The sequence below is a fragment of the Curcuma longa genome, chromosome 1 (genome assembly GCF_044706935.1).
Source record: "Curcuma longa cultivar G26 ecotype Majalengka, Jawa Barat chromosome 1, ITB_CL_G26_1.1, whole genome shotgun sequence".
Classification (NCBI taxonomy): Eukaryota; Viridiplantae; Streptophyta; class Magnoliopsida; order Zingiberales; family Zingiberaceae; genus Curcuma; species Curcuma longa.
In genome coordinates, this window is record NC_133861.1 from 20,039,923 (window position 1) to 20,058,872 (window position 18,950).

Genomic DNA, 18,950 nt, shown 5'->3' on the forward strand with positions numbered 1-18,950 from the left:
AGCAATTTCATTGGGAAATTTCAAGACACACCCCGGACTTTACACCTTTGAGAAATGAACGCTTCGGTTTTTTAACCAAAATCCCCTCCAAAATTGTAAAGACGTTTTTATTCGCCTCGAATTTTTTTTATTTTAAATGTTTCTGAAAATTTAAATTTGTCAAAATAGTTTTGTATGATACCTCGTAGCCACCAGTTCTAAGTTAATATGTTATATTAACAAAAAAAAAAAAAAAAAAAAATTGAAATTCATTATCTTAACTGTCTTACATGATCGATTTCATCATCATTTATGAAGAGATAAATCGAAAAGTTACAGTTGACTATAAAGGAGACTTTACCTCGACTTCATTGAGATTCGACTCTTGTTCACTTCAACAACTATGTTCCGTTGTAATCAACTCAACTATGCCCCGAAATCTAATATATTCTACTCAAATTGACACTACGCATAAGTCTCTAATTATGACATAGACACTATGATATAGTGATAAAAAATAGGTCGTTGGGTGGCAGATTTTACCTTTTACTAAAGTGATAAAAGATGTTTAACCTTTAAAGCATAATTGAGTTGATTATGATGAAATAGAATTGTTAAAGTGGACAAGGATCGAATTTTGATGAAATCGAGCCAATGCCCTCTTCCATCATGGCCAACTGCAGTTTCTCGATTTACAGATTTTCACGGTCGACCATGTGAAACCGTTAGAGTAATAAATTTCACTTTTTGATGAAGTGATAAAAGATGCCTAAGCAATTTATTTAGAATTCAAATTTCATTAAATTAAGATCGAACGGATCCTCTTTAAAATTAATAATTAAATATCTTAATTATCAAATTAAACAAATCTTTAATCATGCAAACAGCGACTAAAGTCTGGGCTCTAACTCTGTTTCTTGATTTTTATTTATTATTATTATTTTTTGTTCAGTAATGGTCTTCGTCAAGATGACCTATTATCTTGGTAACAAATAGTCCACGATCACCATCCCTGATTAGTAATGATTAAACGGTTGACGTCACTTGATTAAGTGATAATTAAATTAAGGCTAACGATTAAAATGGTCAAGAATAACTTTATTCTCCAGTGGTCATAATTTCTATAAATTTTTTCTCTCTTCTTGCATCTATAAATACTCTTTGCTCTTATTTCTTGTTATTTTGATGGCTTTTTATTTCATGACTTAAATATTGAAGGAGACTCGCTGAAAACAATCATATCACTCTAACTTCCTTTTTGGACGTGTAGTTGTTGGTCAGTTGTTAACGGCTCCACACGATCAGTCCCACAATCATTTGTGTATCAATAAACCTCCGAACTTAACACTTAGCACTCACCTCGACATTTATCTCATTATTCACCTGGACAGTCAATTTATTTCACTATCCACTTCAATTATTTATTTTTTAGCATGGTTGTATGTATGAATATTATTACTATTTTATTTCTAAAGTGGTCATCCAGTTATCTCATCAAATAAAATCGTAATGAAATATTAATTGGTTATAAAATATAGAGAAATTTGATAATTAAAAATATTTAAAAACTATTTTAAACTTCTAAAGATGAAACGTATTTTTCTTTTAAAAAACTCTATTAATGTAACGATGAAAATTTCTTCATCTTTTTATATAACTTCGGTCCAATTTAAGCAAACAAAAAAAAAGAAAATTTAAAATTAAAATAATCGAATATCTTTTGATTTTTATAATTAATGATAAATAAAAATATAAAAAATTATATTAATTAAATAATTACAATGTTTTAAATATATGTTTTTTATATATGATAATAAATAAATATCTAAAAATTTCGAAGCCTGTGTTAAACGTCACGTCATAAGTTGTGTCTGATACAATGGTCGAGATCCTCTGTTATATTAATTAATGTTATTCTATAAAATTAATCTTTGTTAATTATTTCATAAGATAATTTGTATATCTTCAGGCTATTTTTATTTCGCCATAAAATGATCGTAGTACTGTATTTACTTAATCCATACTAATAGTTTAATTTTTTCATTAACAGATGGTATTTATTTTTTTATATATATAAACTGATTATAAATTTTTATACCATATATTTTTTAATAATTATTTATTTTTAGAAAATAATAGGCTACATTGAAAGTGAATTTACTCTTGAAGTAACTTATGCAACGAGTATTATAACACTAATAAAAATAAATTTCTCTCAACATGAATGTCCTTCTTTTTATGTTTTAACGCCCAAACAGCGTTGTGGCGATAATTCACAAACACTTCAACATAAACCCTTTTTTATTTTTAAACAATGTTAATTCACAAACACTTTGGCAAAAAAAAAAGGTTCCATCATTCCAGTCGACCCCATATATATGGTCGGGCTCATGATCATCTGTGAGGAGGTAAATCGAGAAGTTACAGTTGACCATGATAGAGGATGGCATTGTCTCGGCTTCGTCGAAATTTGATCCTTATCCATTTCAGTAACTCTATTCTGTCGTAATCAACTCAACTATATTCTAAGGACAATAATTCATAAACACTATACCAACAGTATATGATTCCTCTTTTTGTATATACATTTTTTATCATCGATAACATAAAAAAATTAATACTAAGAGCAATGTACATTTAATATTATTCAATATTAAAATAAAAACACTTTTGGCTTAAACTAAATATAAATTTACAGTAACAAGGTGGATTACATTATATTTTCCACCTTAATTATAAGATAAAATAGGGTTATATTAGTCGAAATAAATTGACACTTCGAAGTGGATCAAATCTCTAATCACTTACATGAAGTTAATAATACATATACTTCTTTTTAAATTTGCTCTTGTTGAGTGGGGAGACAACGAGTATCTTATTCCTATTTCCAAAATATCAGTGCATTCTATAGTCGTTGACTTTTGAACGAATGGAAGGGAAGATAATGCTCGAAACATCAAAAATGTCAAACCCCGTGAGGAATAAGTTGTGATTCTTTTATTCTTGGTTTTATCTAATCGAGGACGGCTTCTTAGAATGTGGTTTTTAAAGATCAATCTACTGTGTTTGCTTTCCCTCGGAGTTGACTTTTTGTGCCGCGAGGAGCTACGCGAAAACCATGCAGTTGACATTCCATCAGTTTGTCAACTCCAAGAATATAGAATCCACTTGGGTTATTATTGTTGTCGTGTGAGATACGTTTATCCATGTAATGAAAGAAGTATTTAATTCATCTTCATTTTGCAAATTTCTTTTTATTAGTCTGTAATTCCAATTGCAAAAAAATTTGAAGCGTCAAAAGAAAGTCCAAAGACTTTATGGAAATTAAATTATTTATCTTCAATTTAAATAAATATTATTTATTGGCAAAATCATTCAGTGCCCGGCTGTCTCGCCAGGAATGGACCGGTGACTCATTCACGAACCGGACCGACTCTGTGGCCCACTCCGGTTTAGCAGGGAATAAATGTGAAGATCCTTTTTTCTTCGACCCAAATCTTTTCTGATACACTCTTCGAGAAAATCATATTTGGTCTCCCTTTTTATGAATTATTTATTTGATGCTCTCTTTGTCAGAAATAAAATATTTTTTTCTTAATTAATTCCGCCTCCAACGGCAAGAAGACACCTGGATCCGCTATCCGAATTTTAATTGGCCGAGTTGAAAATGGAAATTTATTACCTATAAAATAAACTGCAAAAATAATTATTATATTAAGGAGCTGTTATTATAATAAATTTACTTTGTAGTTGGTATATATTAATATGCAGATTTAAATTTGTTAGCAAAAAGTCTTTTTGATTTTCTTTTTTCCGTAATGCCTTCGTTGTGAATTTTCCCATTTTCAAGTTAAATATTGAAAAATAATAATAATTTTCATATATTTAGATATTTGAAATTTTGTTTCTTTTCCTAAAAAAATCAGAGTCTGATTGCTAGCGATCTTCCTCGGTACTCACCCGTTACATTCCATTTACTTTTCTTCCATGTGACGATATATCAATCCACGGGAAGATACCGATACGATACGCCCGTGACGCCACAATATCTCTCCCGGTATAAAAAGTTGGGGAAATTCGGCGTGAGACACAACGCGGGGGCCACGCTTTGCTTGGAGGTAATTCTGTGGTCAATAATTGAGGTGCGCATCTGGGTCATCGCGTCCGGCAAGATTAATAATTGGCGTCTTTGTACTTGATCGACGATTTGGTTGCGATTCCCTGCCCTTTATTCTTCGCCCTCGTTATATACCTCGCGATTCGGTATGCGAAATGCGAGATCGATAGTCTTCTTGTTTGATTTGCTGGTTGTCGATCGGATTGCTGCATATCTGCAATGTCGTCGACGGCGAGAGGAGGGAGAGGCCTCGGCAGCGGAGTTGGGGTAGCAGGGGAGCCGGCTGCGATCCATGTGCTGGCGGTGGATGATAGCTCCGTCGACCGGGCGGTGATTGCGGGACTTCTCCGGAGCTCGAAGTACAGAGGTAAAGTCGCCTTGTTTTCTTCTCCTCGCCTACGATTCCTCTAATTAAGGCTTCGCCCTTTTCTTCTGGTCTTCGATTGCAGTCACGGCTGTGGACAGCGGGAAGAAAGCCCTGGAGCTATTGGGAATGGTGAGTCGGTTTGATTCGATTTTTTTCCCTTCTGGTTCGGCAGATCCTTAGATCATTCGATGAGATTCTGATGAAAAAATTGGGATTTGTAGCAGGAACCAAACGTGAACATGATCATTACTGATTACTGGATGCCAGAAATGACAGGATACGAGCTGCTCAAAAGGGTCAAGGTAAGAACAAATCTCCTAAAAAGATGATAGTTTCCTGCGATTTTGAATGCTGATGCCTGAAGCTTAATTCTGTGACAGGAATCAAACAAACTGAAACAAATCCCTGTGGTCATAATGTCTTCTGAGAACGTTCCCAACAGAATCAACAGGTAAACATATTTAACACTCGGTGTAATAAAAAGACCATTTTTCCCGATTTGACGATTGATTTTTTTTTCCTTCAGATGTCTGGAAGAAGGAGCCGAAGATTTCTTTCTGAAGCCTGTGAGACCATCTGATGTATCTCGTTTGTCCAGTTGGATCAGATAGCAACCGGCGATGACAGAGGAGGAAGATAATAGAGTCGCCTGGTGGCACAATTTTCTTCAGCTTGCTCTCTCGTTTAGCATTTTATTCTTTTGTTTCATTTTATGAGCTTCGGTAGATAAAGGGCATGGACAAGGAGAAACTGTCACGATGAGAGACCATCGTCTTCCATGGATCTCATCATGCAGTTTCAGATGTGAATATGCTTCAAGCAGCCATTTCAATGTCATTCCGATTTTGTTACTTGGTGTTCCTGGTAAAACTTTTGAAATTAAGGCCATGTGTTCCTGTGAGAAGCATTTATGTAAAAGAGTTTTGTTGTTGGAGAATGAACAGGAAGGAGGGACAAGTCCAGTTGTGAGATTTGATGAGGAAACCAAAGAAGATTTGCTGTACCTGACGACTGACTAAGCTTTGCCTTGTTGGAGCCGAGCTGTGGGAGCCTCCTTGTCGGAATCCTATGGGGAGATCTTGTAGTCGCTGCTTATCTGCTCGTCAGTTGATATTCGGCGATTTATTTACCCTCGAGTAAATTTCAAAATTAATTAAATCTCGCACCACGCTTTAGATTTTATTTTAAAAAATATATTTTTTAATCCGCTTCAGTAGATTTCCTACTGCTCAAGCCATCGCTTAATTGATAATAGTGGTGGATGCCATTTCAGTCGACTCATTATAATTAAATGTTTTATTGAAAGTGTTTTTAAAGAGTTTAAAAAATAAAAAATAAATAAATAAAAACATGATCAATTTAGCACAAATAAGAGGCTTTTAGGGCAATTAATTATTTTTATTAAAAGTGCTTTGAAGAACACTTTAACAAAATTAACCTTAGAAACTTTGAATTCATGTCAAATTGAAGCATTAGGGTTCCTTGAATATGTCAATGTGTGTTTTTCTATATTTTAAACCCTTCAAAACCATTAAAATGATTGATTCAATTTTTTTTTAAAATAACATGTGTGAAACTTAGGGGAAATCTTGATTTGCAATTATATTCATTTGGTATAAATTTGAAGTCTCTATGATCGTAAAATATTTTTTAGCAAAAAGTTTAACAAAAATATTTCACGACTTTAAAGGTCTTAAAATAGAAAAACTGGATACAAAGGGTTTTAAGGTGATTCCATGAGTGCAAATATCAATTTGGCATGACCCAAAGGCTTCATAGTCGTCAAATATTTTTAGGCAAGTACTTGACTTTGATCGATCTGCTTAATTTGGATCTAATCGATTAATAATCAATTGATCACAGTTAAACACATTTAAATTGACTTTAAAACTTGCCAAAGGCGTGGGCAGCTATAGCCCTATATATATATATATATATATATATATATATATATATTCAAAACTCCCAATCAAAATTATAAAACATTCTAACCTAATTTTGTTATTTATTTTATTATTATTTTTGAAAGGATATATTTGTAGTTTAACATTCACATCAATTAATCAAAACATTCAATTATAAAACAATTTTATTTTTTATTTTATTATTATTTTTAAAATTTGTGTACATGGACTTTGGATTTGATTAATCTTAGAGGTGGATGACTCAACTCCACGGATCCGTAAATTCAAGAAGTACAAGTGGATTATGACATGATACCCTAGTATCACTAGTGATTTAAACTCCGCGAATATTCTAAAATATCCAACATGAGATTTAAATGCTCATTGTATGAGAATCATCCTTACCACTTACCACCCTACTATGCCATGGGGAGCTTGTAAAACATTTCTACAAGAGTATTGTAAAGAGTAATTAGACAAAAAAAGGAAAAGGGCTTTTCACTTTACACCCATGAAGGCATAAAAAGATCCATCAATTTCAGTGGTGAAATCCGTCACCTCAGCGACCCCACACGGTCGGTCCTACCACCAACTGTGAAGAGGTAAATTGGAAGTTCCAGTTGGTCACTAGGGGAAAGGGCATTACCTCGGCTCCATCGAAATTCGATCTTTGTCCACTTCAACAAGTCTGCCCCCCATTAACCAACTCAATCATGTTTACTCCAACCAACTTAAGTGACTTAGTTAGACGGTCTCTTAATTACAATTAAGATATTGGGCCGGAGGCCCAAGTCAGCATCTGGGCTGAGAAGAATGTGAGTCAAACGCGACCGTAATCGGCCCAATTAAACAGCTCGAGTATAGAGAAATGGCGGGAAATGATCCTCTCTCTCTTCCCTAAAATTTCCCGCGTGTTGCTGCTTTACATTACCGCCTTGACTCCTAGGGTTTCGGTTGCTCGATTCGCTCTTCTCCGTCGTCGATCACGAAGGCCACACAACGATGTTCTCCAGCCAGATAGATGGAGGTGGTTTTGGGCTTTCACAATTTTCCCAAAACCCCGATTCCGGTTTCTCTAAGGTAACTACGAAGAGAGCAGCCGCAAATTTCCTCTGGGTTTTCCTGCATTTCTCTGTTTTACGGATCTCTCGATATGGATTTCCGTCGCAGAACCGCGGCGCTCCAGGGCTTCTTCCACTGACAGTGAGGCAGATAAGCTCGGCATTTGACGCTGCGGACGACAAGTCCAGTATCAAAGTTGATGGAGCCGATGCAACAAATGTAATCAAAATGGGGAAAAAAAAAATGCAACTTTCCCCTATAATTTCTTCCTTTTGCGTATCCTCATAAACTCTATTGTTTGATTTTATTGGGGATGCTGGCAGATTAGACTCCTGCGGCTGGTGGTGAACAAGGCGGAGAGAGCTACGGACGTTCACTTCACCCTCGACGATGGAACCGGTCGAATCGATGTCATTAGATGGCAGGAATCTTTGGACATACCTATATATCGCATCTTTACTCTCTGATTCTGCTTCATTACTCACATTTCCTTCGACTTGCAGGGTTAATGAAGCTTCTGATGCCAACGAGACCGCCGTTATTCAGTAAGTATGATAACAGATTGTTATACTAACTTCCGTATTGTTGATGCCCCTATTCCATTTCCAGTTTTATAATAAATTTTTTTTCCTATGAAGGAATGGTATGTATGTGTCTGTGAGTGGTAGCCTTAAAGGATTTCAAGACAAAAAGCGAGCTGTTGCCTTCTCAGTCAGGCAAGTTATAGAGATGTTTCTTACCTTTATACGCGTTCATTATCTTTTGTTAGCTTTGATTTTGTTACAGCTCTTATTGTCAATTCAAAATATGATTATCTAAAGTTTTGAGAATTGCTAGCTATTGCTGGTAATTTGCAATCATGAGTTTCTCATTTATTTAAGCGAAAAGGTGTTTTCTGCATGCTGTTTCAGAGAGATGGTAAACCAAAATAGCTATTACTAAATGAAATTACCCACAAGAAGTCTCTTCTGATAACAGAATATTGTTCATGGTTGATATTGTCTGACTTACTCCGATGATATTTACTTATAAACATCAAAAGGAATTTTTATCATTATATCATTATTTGAAGTGTTGATTGTGAATTTGGCTTGTTGAACTTTTTGTTGCAGTTTTTTTTTACTGCATCAAAATGATCACTTATTGTTTATATTGCTTTAACTATGAACTAAGTATGTTAGAGTTACTATGCTGTTGGAGTAATTAGTTGTCCGTGCTGTACATTTAGTTCTATATTTTAGCTATAGGGTATTATGTTTAGAATGAAACTTTGTAGTTTTAAATACCATAGAATCTAATCATAATTTACAAAGTAAGCATTAGATAAGCGGAGAAGCATATTGCAAAGCAATTATAGAAATATTTAACATTCTTAAATCCTTCAAATTTATCACACATAGTAAGATGAGAACTAGTTAGAATAATTTGCCTAGAAAATGGTATTAAATTTAATGTTCTGATGAAACAAACATCACAATATCTTTACTATTTCAAACTAATCCCACCTTAACTTGCTCAGCATGTGTCAATCTAGCTCCAGTCAACCATGATGTAGCTGGTGCATCATAGGGCAGGTTTGAGATGACTATCATTTTCCTTGTTACTTGACACGAGATTTTTTTCTATTGAATCCACAGTACCTTTTCTAATGGATCTTCAAGGTGCCAACTAATTCAATTCTTAAAAGTCTAGTTTTTTGACAAGAAATTGCCCTGGAATATCCCTGAATATGCAGAGAAAACATTAAGTCTATCTTCTTCCTCTACCTGAATAGGACCTATGTGAACTACCTTGTTATATAATACGTTTTGAACGATCCATACTTTGCCAGATGCAGTTGCATATTACTTTGTATTGTTTAATTCTTGTTTATGATCTGCAAACCTGAAGTTACTTGTTCTTCCAGTCCTGTCACTGACTACAATGCTGTTGCACTTCACTTCATTCAGTGTATCCATGTACATCTGTGGAATACAAAGCAGAAGGTATTGGTATCATGCCGGTGTGCATATTGGTATGCACGAACTGCAAATTACTTGCTAAATCACTGTGCCTTTTATGCTTTGTGAACTTTCACAGGGCAATGATGTTTTCCATAACACAACTTCCAACCCAATCTCTTCTCAAACTGTACAAAAGGAGTCCCAACCTCCAATTTCCAGTCAAGTATGACCATTTTCATATCCTTCTTTTACTTCATAATCATGAATAAACTAGGGGATTCTTGAACTGACTAATTCTTTATCTTTCAGCCTTTTGTCAGTGGTGGGATGGGTGGATCTAAGACAGACACCTACAAGTTGGTCCTGGATATTTTCCAGGAACCTGCAAGTCTGTAAGTCGTTCACAACCCATTTTGCTTTAACAAAGACTAACAAAATCATCTTTTTTCTGTTGATTCATTTGAAATAAGTTAATTCAATGATAAATTGATACTGTTAACAGTGCCAGTGACCATGGCTTGCATATTGATGAAATTGCCAGGCGGCTTGGACTTTCAATGAATAAGATCAAGTTCCTCTCTCTCCCTATTTTCGTTTCTTGCCTTATGAAATAAATCTTATGTGCGTTTTGTTCATGGAGCAGGGAAGCTATTGACTACTATGTTGACATCGGTCACATTTACTCTACAATCGACGACTACCACTTCAAGTCTGCCTGCATCGACTGACATCTGATTCTAGTTGTTCGTCTAGTCTGAATCTTTTAATTGTTCTCTGATAGCACCCGCATCAAAAGATGGGTTGTAAGCTTTCCTTCAACAGTATGTTCATGGCATGAAAACTAGTTTTATATGTTTAAACTGGAGAATTTCTGCAGAAATATTATGAATGACAAGTGAAGATAAATTGTCTCCCCGCAAAGTAATTATCATAGTCAAGCCAACGATTCCTGAAACACAACAAATCCCTCTTGGCCTTGCAGAAAATTTAACATTTACATTGATCAAGTAGCTTCGGTGTTGTATCGAACAAGTGAAACCTTCGCTTGTTGCCCTCCTTGAATATACACAAACACAAACTTAGATCCAGCTTCCACCTGCTTCAGCCATGAAGGGAGCTCGTAGATCTTCTGCTCATGGGTGGCGGAGAGCCCCCACAGTGGGCCGGTGAGGCCCTCGATCTTCAACTCGAGGTAGGTGATCGCCATCGTGCCGGTGTTCTTCACTGTCACCTCGTGGCGGTAGTACTGCTCGCCTTGATGAGTCCATGTGTTAGTTATGGCGTGGATGAACTTAACTGGTGGCTCTGCAACATGATCAGTTGGCATTTGGTTTCAGACTCCAAGAAAATAGTTACTGAATTTGAGAGCTGACACTGATGAAAGAACTTACCACCATTTGGTTTTGGATGTGGTTTAGTTTTGTTCTTCGCGGTATCTGCATGCAACATCACGACGCAAAACTTCAGTTTTCTTGGATTCTCATGAGTTGAGTTCTCATTGCTAGGCATATCAGCAAAGCTTGTGCTTTATGTACCTGGACTTGTAGCTAAGCTGTCCAAAACTGCGAAGAGGCCAACAAGGGGAGCGTTGCCTCCGACTGATGCTTCATTCTGCTCGTACATGTCCCGTTCATCGTAGAACTCATCATTCGCGTTGGGGCCGCCGACGAGAGCCCCTTCGATGATGTTCGGGTTGCTCTTCTTGTTTTTGTACCAGTCATCAAACCCATCAACGCAGCCAACCTTCTCCGGCAGTGCGCGTATCGACGGAATGGAGGCTCCCCTGTGGTGAACATGAGTTGGGTAGTTTTCTCCGTAACCTACCAAGTAGCTCATGGACTTCGGGTTCTCCCCCAAAATGTAGTCAGCCTGGTGAATCACAGCAACGCAGAAGAAACAGCCACTGATTAGTGACTTTTGTACAGTCGATCTCCACTGAAACCTTTTTCATGACGAACCTGAGATTGTGCAAATTTTAGGATGAAACCAGGAGTGACTTGGCCGTCGGGGCAGGTGAGGATGGCATTTCCCATTGTCAGATGGTGAGAGTAGACTACCATAAGGAACGCTGCTGAAGAAACATATTGCAGATTTTGCCACTCTTGGAAGTACAGCAAACCCCCTGGTTCAACACAATTAACGATTAGCTAGATTCGAACATGAGCACGATGGCATGATGATAGGTTTTGATCGATTGCAAACCTGGAGTCATGTCGACATTGTCACCATTGTTCTTCTGGAGGCAGGCGCAAAGGAAGTACTCAGCCTTGGCCTGGTATTGCTTCAGCACTCCACTGTAGGATTCACCATCACCGTTGTTCAAAACCTAAGCATCGGATTTTCGGATCGTAAGTCAAAGTCGGCGCTGCCATGAACTCGATAAAAACTGTGCTGCATTTTTACGGATGTCTACGGTTCATACCTTTGTTAGGAGAAGCTGCAATCCAGCATACTTGTTGTCCCATGAGAACTCAGTGACAGCCCAGCCAGTTCCTCCGAGGAACACGGCATTCTTTGCGACATAATTGAGGTAGTATTTGTCGTTCGTCGCTTCGAAGAGCCAAGCAGCGCCCCACAGCAGTTCATCCTGCGCATTCGGCTCATTATGATCGAACATCCAAACTGTTCATGTGCTCAGGCAACAAAAAAAAGGAGGAGGAGGAGAATTAGACAGATTTCGATGAGGAAAGTGATGATTCTTACGAAGTATCCGGTCGAAGAAGGGTAGTACTTGTGCACGGATTGAACCGAGATATCATATCGACCACGATATGTGTCAGCAAAGGTGAACAACTGCAGCAGCAGGAAATTTGACAGTGTTCGGATTCAGAAATACTGATCAGATAAGATTATACGACCTGAACCATTCACTCACTTGGCGAGCATGTAAGATGAGGAGATCAGAGTACTCTGAATCATAAGGCCTGAAAGCCACGGTTGCTGCTGCCAAAGCAGCGGCCGTCTCCGCCGCCACCTCCGATCCGGGGTGATCGCAGTCGATCTTGTAGGCAGTTCTTGGAGTGTCCATGTCCTCTGCTCTCTCCCAGCAGAGGTGATCTGTGTCTCCATTGCCAACCTTCAAGTCCAAAGATGGAGTTCATTTTTCACAGTGAAAAAGAATAAGAATCATTTTTAAAAAAAATCGAACGAATGGTTCTTCACGCTCAAATTAAGTGCAGAAGGAAGATCTTAGCGGATTTGATGATGAAAATAATTAGTAGTTAATTTTACCTGAACCCAGAGGATGTCAGGTTGGTTGTGCGCCTTGAGGAAGTAATCGGTTCCCCATCGAATGGCGTCGAGGGCGTGATCCAGTTGGCCGGCGGCGAGGATCTCCTTCTCGAACTCGACCACGCCCCACGCGAGCATCGTCACGGCGTAGGCCATCGGCAGGCCGAACTTGACATGGTCGCCGGAATCGTAGTAGCCGCCGACCAAGTCCACCCCCTCGTCGAACCCGTCCCTGAGGCCCGAGTCCCCTCGCCACAGCACGCGATGACCCGCAGGAAGCTTTCCGGACCTCTGGGCCTCGAAGAAGAGCAGGCTCTTGTCCAAGGCCTCCCGGTAACTGAATCCGCCGGCGCTGGCGGCCGAAGCAGCAGCAGCAGCAGGACAAATGTTGTGAACAGAGACGTTGTGGAAGACATCGCCGTCGTATATTTTACCGGCGCCGGCGATCGTGGAGAAAGCAGATGTTGCAGAAACCGGTGCAGTTCTTATTGTGATTTATAAGAGATTGAAAATTAACGCCGGGGTTTGAGAAATCGAGATTGTGTTTTGCACGTCCATTACAGCCATGCACGTTGAGACGTTGAGTCAGTGATCAAATAATTTTATGATTAAATATTTAAAAAAATTCGTAGCTTGAAGGGTTGAAAATTTGGAGCCGCACCATACATTTGTTGGATATAAGTATACACGAAATCTAGATATACTCACGGAGGAATTTTTATTTTAAGAGAAGAAACTCCAATTTCTCACCATAAATTGATTTTTTTAATGTTGTAATAAATTTAATACCAGTTTTATTTATTTTAAATATGGTAACAAGTATAACACATTTTTATTTGATTAATTAGTTTTACATCGTTTCATACAATGACTGCAATTTCAACATAAATTGCAAATTAAGATGAAGTTGACATAAATTTAAAACGCTAACTTGAAAATGTACTAAATTTATTTTATTGCCAAATTAAATATTAAAAAATGATGCTAAATTTAATAACTACTTTTTTTATATTTAAACCGTGAGTGCTACGTCATTACTAACGTGTTCTAAGATTCATACTGTTCCCTCTTAAACAAATTAATAAATAATTGTGATTCCTCTCAATTGTGTGGATGAAAACGGCCTCAGTTGTTTTTTCTTTTTGGCTAAATAATTCATAATTCGGTTCATGTTTCCTTGCATTTTTGTTTTTTTTAAAATAGTTTATAATTTTTTAAAGTTCTAGTTCTTGAATTAATATTACTCGACGGAAAGAATATTATTCGACTTCATCCAGATTTAAATTTTTATCTTTTTTTTGTAAGTCTATTTTATCATAACTAACTCAGTTTATATTTAGAAGACAAAGTTAAGTTAGATCGATACATGGAAACAGGAGAAATTTGTTGAATCCTCACGCCGTTTTAACAGCGGACTTATTGATGGATGAAAAAAGATTCATTAAGAAATGAAAGAGAAGGGGAGAAGAAAAAATAAAAAAAATAAAATATTTATATTTTTTATTAAAAAAAGTAAAAAATATTTTAAAAAGAAGAAGGTTAAGATTATCATCTTTGAAAATACTTGAGTACAAAGATAAAATACGATGAATTAATTTAAAAATTAATATTTTAAAATAAAATAAAATAAAAAACTCACTCCATCCCGATTAAAATTCTCCTTCACGTTTTTACCCTCCCCTCCCGTTCCTTTCACCTCCTCCCAGCAAGTCATCGTCGTAGAAGCGAAACGCCCTTGATCTCGATCGAACTCGGCGGAGGACAGGATTCGGTAGGGTTTCTACGTCGCGTGTTTTTAAGTTGCTTAAAATTTCTAGAGTTTTGTATTATCTCACTCCAGTGATCGGGTATTATCTGGATTTGAGGTTTGTTTTGGTAAGCGATCAATTTAACTTCCTCAACTTTAGCTCATGGTTTTCTTTTTCTGTGCGATTCGTGTAGAATTGATGGCGAACATCGACATCGACGGGATTTTGAAGGATCTGCCTAACGATGGGCGGGTGCCGAAGACGAAGATAGTGTGCACGCTGGGGCCGGCGTCGAGGTCGGTGCCGATGCTGGAGAAGCTTCTGAAAGCCGGCATGAATGTCGCCAGGTTTAATTTCTCTCACGGGACGCACGAGTACCACCAGGAGACCATCGACAACCTCCGGATCGCTATGCAGAACACCCAGATCTTGTGTGCCGTCATGCTCGACACCAAGGTACTTTCTTGATCTGAAGAAACTGTGATGCAAATTTGTTGTTTTATCTGGTTATTACCTTGAAGAAAAACCTTGACCTGGGCGAGCTGTTTCGTTGATAGAGATTTTGGAGCAAATCGAACTTATTTGAGTTTAATAGATACGTTCTCACTAAAAGGCTTATTCTAGTTAACATCCCCCAATCTATTTGTGCCTTTTCCTCTCAGTATGGAAGCGTTTGGATATCCTATTCTAAGATATTTGTTAACTATACTATTATAGGCACCTGAGCAAGGAAGTTGGCCTTTAATATCGACGTCTGGATGTAACTTGGCGAGTTTGCCTTCAATAGCCAATTTAATTTCACTATTATTGATGGCCATATTAGCGCAATAAAAGAGAAGTTAGGCAAATTCCTAAAATTTCCTTCTCGTTTCAAAACTCCTAAAACAAGATTCCTATTTAAGTTCCATCATTTAAAGTTAAACATGAGAGTCATGGAACGTTAGTTGATGGGCCACTACAGTCGTTTCTTTAAGAAACCTGAAATTTGCTCTATATATATATTTTTTGTGGCGGTTAATCAAGACAAAATGGAAAACAGGAGCAAACCTAGGAGTGCAAACAACGAATATATCGTTCCACCAATAAATACTTTCATTTAGTGTTAATTATTCATCAACGTCGAGTAAATCTCCAGTATCACGTGTAACTAAGGACCCTAACATATTTTTGGAACAAATAATTGTCCAATGGTTGTTTCATAAGCACCCATATTTGTTTATTGGCATCATATTATTGTTCTAGTGTTTATTAAGAGGGTTTCTTGGAAAGTTTTTGGAGGATTAAAGAATCCAGTCAACTTATAACTTTTTATTCTGGAAGAATATGATTCAGCACTTCTTTCTAGTTGATCTAATTGATTGGGTCATGTGATTAATACAAAAATATTACCAAGTACATGAGTTCCACACAATTGTCCAATCTTGTTTTATCGACAGTGTCTTATTCTGTATTGCAATTCGTGATTGTTTAGTCCTCATATCATGCTTTAATTACTGATTCTGTTTCAAAAACTATACTAACATGTTTAAATCCTTCAAAAGGGTGTTCTTCCTTCATCCATATATCATGTCAATAGAGTTACTTGCATGGAAGGAATCATAATTTAACTTTGGAGCAGTAACCGATTCTTGACTCTTATTGTGTTGACACAGGGCCCTGAGATTCGTACTGGCTTTTTGAAGGATGGGAAACCTATCAAACTTACTGAAGGTCAAGAAATTACAATCACCACTGACTACAGCATCAAGGGGGATGAGAAAATGATTTCTATGAGTTACAAAAAGCTTCCTGTTGATTTGAAACCTGGGAATACAATATTGTGCTCTGATGGTACCATAACATTGAATGTCCTATCATGTGACCCAAAGGCTGGAACTGTGAGATGTCTTTGCCAGAACACAGCAACCCTAGGTGAGAGGAAGAATGTCAATCTTCCGGGTGTTGTGGTTGATCTTCCAACACTAACTGAGAAAGATAAGGAAGACATTATGGGCTGGGGTGTTCCAAACAACATTGATATGATTGCAGTGTCGTTTGTTCGCAAGGGATCAGATCTTGTTACTGTTCGGCAGTTCCTTGGGCCATATGCAAAACAAATAAAGTTGATGTCAAAGGTAATTGTTTCCTAATCTGCCACTCCATCTTAGTTTCTTTTCAGTAGTAATTAATTACAGGAAAAACACATAATCGATCTTGTATAGTTTGTATGGACAAATCACACTAATTAGATTGGTTTTAGAAGGTAAACCCAAAGCAAGCAAGTAGGAAAATTATATTTTTAGTCAAAACTGTTCAACTTGTTGATAGCTTTGTTTTGGATCAACATGATTTATGGGAACTTTGTCACATGGATCTTTTTCTTATATTTGATTTATTCAGCTAGTCTATTGCTGGGAGAAGATATGTTTCTCTCCTGCTATAAAATTAGAATTATGTGTAGGCATGGATATTTGTATCGCTTAATAACAAATCAACTAGCAAGATTTTTATCTTACTATTATCTATTAAATTTTATGCACAAAGTAAATAAATAAACACAAAAAATACGAAAGAAACATAAGTTAATTCGTTTTGTCTTAAAGCAATAACTGACTTTTTGGCGTAGGTTGGCTTTGATCTCTACCCAACGTGACAACCAGGGTCAAAGTCTCTACCAACGATTGATTTGACACTAGTAGCTCATTTCTATACAATATGTTGTATAATGAATTTAGTTCCTTGCTCATAGTCTACCTTGAGCACTATTTTGACTTTCCGACTGAGAACTTTAGGATTGAGCTGATCATTCATGTGTGGTAGTTATTCCGCAAAAAATAAATGTCGTCGCTGAAAAATAGTAATTTTTGTTTTGTCTCACTATTTGTCTTTATATGTAGGTTGAGAACCAAGAAGGTGTTATAAACTTTGATGAAATCTTGAAGGAGACAGATTCTTTCATGGTTGCTCGAGGTGATCTTGGAATGGAGATACCTGTTGAGAAAATTTTCCTTGCACAAAAAATGATGATCTACAAATGCAATCTCATTGGCAAGCCTGTAGTTACTGCCACTCAAATGCTAGAATCGATGATCAAATCCCCACGCCCAACCCGCGCTGAGGCTACAGATGTCGCAAATGCTGTTCTAGATGGAACAGACTGTGTCATGCTCAGTGGTGAAAGTGCAGCGGGTTCCTATCCAGAGATGGCGGTGAAGATTATGCGTCGTATATGCATTGAGGCTGAGTCCTCTCTTGACTATGACGCTATTTTCAAAGAGATGATACGATCTACTCCTCTGCCCATGAGCCCACTGGAGAGTCTAGCATCATCTGCTGTTCAAACAGCAAGCAAGGCCAAGGCCACATTGATTGTGGTCTTGACTCGCGGTGGGACAACAGCTAAGTTGGTGGCAAAATATCGACCCCGAGTGCCAATCTTATCAGTTGTGGTTCCAATGTTGACCACTGACTCGTTTGACTGGTCTGTCAGCGACGAATCACCTGCAAGGCAAAGCCTTGTTTACAGAGGTTTAATTCCATTGCTGGCGGAGGGTTCTGCCAAGGCTACTGATTCCGAATCAACAGAGGTGATCCTACAGGCGGCACTCAAGTCGGCAGTGGAGAGACAGCTTTGCAAACCAGGTGATTCTGTTATTGCAATTCACCGTATTGGCATCGCCTCTGTTGTAAAGATCTGCATCGTGAAGTGATTTTTGAGTTGATAAGGTTGGTTACATTCTGATCCCAATCTTCTGCTGTTGGTGCTCATTTATGCCTTTCCTAGTTTGTTATGATATGCTATGTTAGTTTCCATGCTCATCCCAATTGATTGACATATATTACTTTAGGAGCTGAACACTAGAAACAGAGCTCCCTTTTTTTTTGTAATTGCTTGTTGTATTAAGATCTAAAGCCACGAATGCATCTGGTTTCCAGCCAGTCGATAAATCGGCAAAACGTTAGTTTTGCCTTCTGTTTGCTGACATTATTTTGAATAATTGTAGCACTGAATAAGGTTTGCCTTGTTCTAAATTGCTGACGTAATTAAGAATGATGCATGGCTTATACTTCTCCTGTGGATTCGGTATCATTTTTTTTTTCTAGTGTCATTGTAGCTAGGCTGCTTTTACTTCCTGTAGCCTGGTCTTGATACTTCAATTCATTGATGATAATGCATGAAAGCCCCTCTTTTATTAAAACTAATAGCATGAAGATTAATACTCTGGTTCCTTGGAGGTGTGGATAGCAGGAAGGAAAGGAATTCTGATGGAAAAGAATCCGAAGAGCGGAGGAAAAGAAAAGGAGAGAAGAATCTCTGCGGAAAGGAAGAGGGAACAAAAAAGAAAAATGACGAAGTCGTCGCTACTTGAGCGCTCGTCACACAGGAAAAAATGATGAAGTCGGCACCGCGCGAGACTCATCAATGGCAGCTCCGGGTTGGTTGCCACTTTCTTGTCGGCCATTTGCAGGAAGCCTTCTTCCATTCTCCTCAGCTCTCGCGACAGTGCCTTCAGCATCGCCCATCGCGCCACCGCGAGAGGTGGGTTTGTTGCTTGGTTGCGAAATTTCTCAGTCGGGTATTTCGTCGAGCACTTGGTGGGCGCCGACGGTTTGGGGCTT

General features: G+C 37.6%; 4 protein-coding genes across 6 annotated transcripts; 3 read left to right on the forward strand and 1 right to left on the reverse strand.

Annotated features, from left to right (window-relative positions):
• The first annotated feature begins 4,237 nt into the window (after nucleotides 1–4,237).
• On the forward strand, nucleotides 4,238–5,314 carry LOC141814347 (two-component response regulator ORR5-like). Of its 2 annotated transcripts, none has more exons than XM_074702328.1 (5): nucleotides 4,238–4,463; nucleotides 4,546–4,592; nucleotides 4,685–4,765; nucleotides 4,844–4,914; nucleotides 4,990–5,314. In XM_074702328.1, the coding sequence occupies exons 1-5, from the start codon at nucleotides 4,316–4,318 to the stop codon at nucleotides 5,072–5,074; spliced, it is 432 nt and encodes a 143-aa protein (XP_074558429.1). In that variant the 5' UTR covers nucleotides 4,238–4,315; the 3' UTR covers nucleotides 5,075–5,314. The 2 variants fall into 2 exon arrangements, with proteins under 2 accessions (XP_074558429.1, XP_074558496.1); XM_074702395.1 differs by having other exon boundaries at nucleotides 4,688–4,765.
• Nucleotides 5,315–7,369: 2,055 nt separating this feature from the next.
• LOC141813235 (replication protein A 32 kDa subunit A-like) lies at nucleotides 7,370–10,100 on the forward strand. Its single transcript, XM_074701167.1, has 10 exons — nucleotides 7,370–7,447; nucleotides 7,538–7,648; nucleotides 7,753–7,850; nucleotides 7,933–7,974; nucleotides 8,068–8,145; nucleotides 9,336–9,414; nucleotides 9,509–9,595; nucleotides 9,682–9,764; nucleotides 9,875–9,943; nucleotides 10,016–10,100. Exons 1-10 carry the CDS (start codon nucleotides 7,370–7,372, stop codon nucleotides 10,098–10,100), a joined length of 810 nt encoding a protein of 269 aa, XP_074557268.1.
• Nucleotides 10,101–10,375: 275 nt separating this feature from the next.
• On the reverse strand, nucleotides 10,376–14,247 carry LOC141825732 (endoglucanase 13). Its single transcript, XM_074713122.1, has 10 exons — nucleotides 14,243–14,247; nucleotides 12,604–13,087; nucleotides 12,248–12,448; nucleotides 12,076–12,165; nucleotides 11,795–11,959; nucleotides 11,575–11,698; nucleotides 11,331–11,494; nucleotides 10,908–11,241; nucleotides 10,764–10,808; nucleotides 10,376–10,677 (listed from the first exon to the last, which is right to left on the reverse strand). Exons 1-10 carry the CDS (start codon nucleotides 14,245–14,247, stop codon nucleotides 10,376–10,378), a joined length of 1,914 nt encoding a protein of 637 aa, XP_074569223.1.
• A 41-nt stretch (nucleotides 14,248–14,288) lies between these two features.
• LOC141814182 (pyruvate kinase, cytosolic isozyme-like) lies at nucleotides 14,289–18,362 on the forward strand. Of its 2 annotated transcripts, none has more exons than XM_074702163.1 (4): nucleotides 14,289–14,374; nucleotides 14,545–14,807; nucleotides 16,004–16,465; nucleotides 17,228–18,362. In XM_074702163.1, exons 2-4 carry the CDS (start codon nucleotides 14,550–14,552, stop codon nucleotides 18,038–18,040), a joined length of 1,533 nt encoding a protein of 510 aa, XP_074558264.1. In that variant the 5' UTR covers nucleotides 14,289–14,374; nucleotides 14,545–14,549; the 3' UTR covers nucleotides 18,041–18,362. The 2 variants fall into 2 exon arrangements, with proteins under 2 accessions (XP_074558264.1, XP_074558325.1); XM_074702224.1 differs by having other exon boundaries at nucleotides 14,341–14,468.
• Nucleotides 18,363–18,950: the final 588 nt, after the last annotated feature.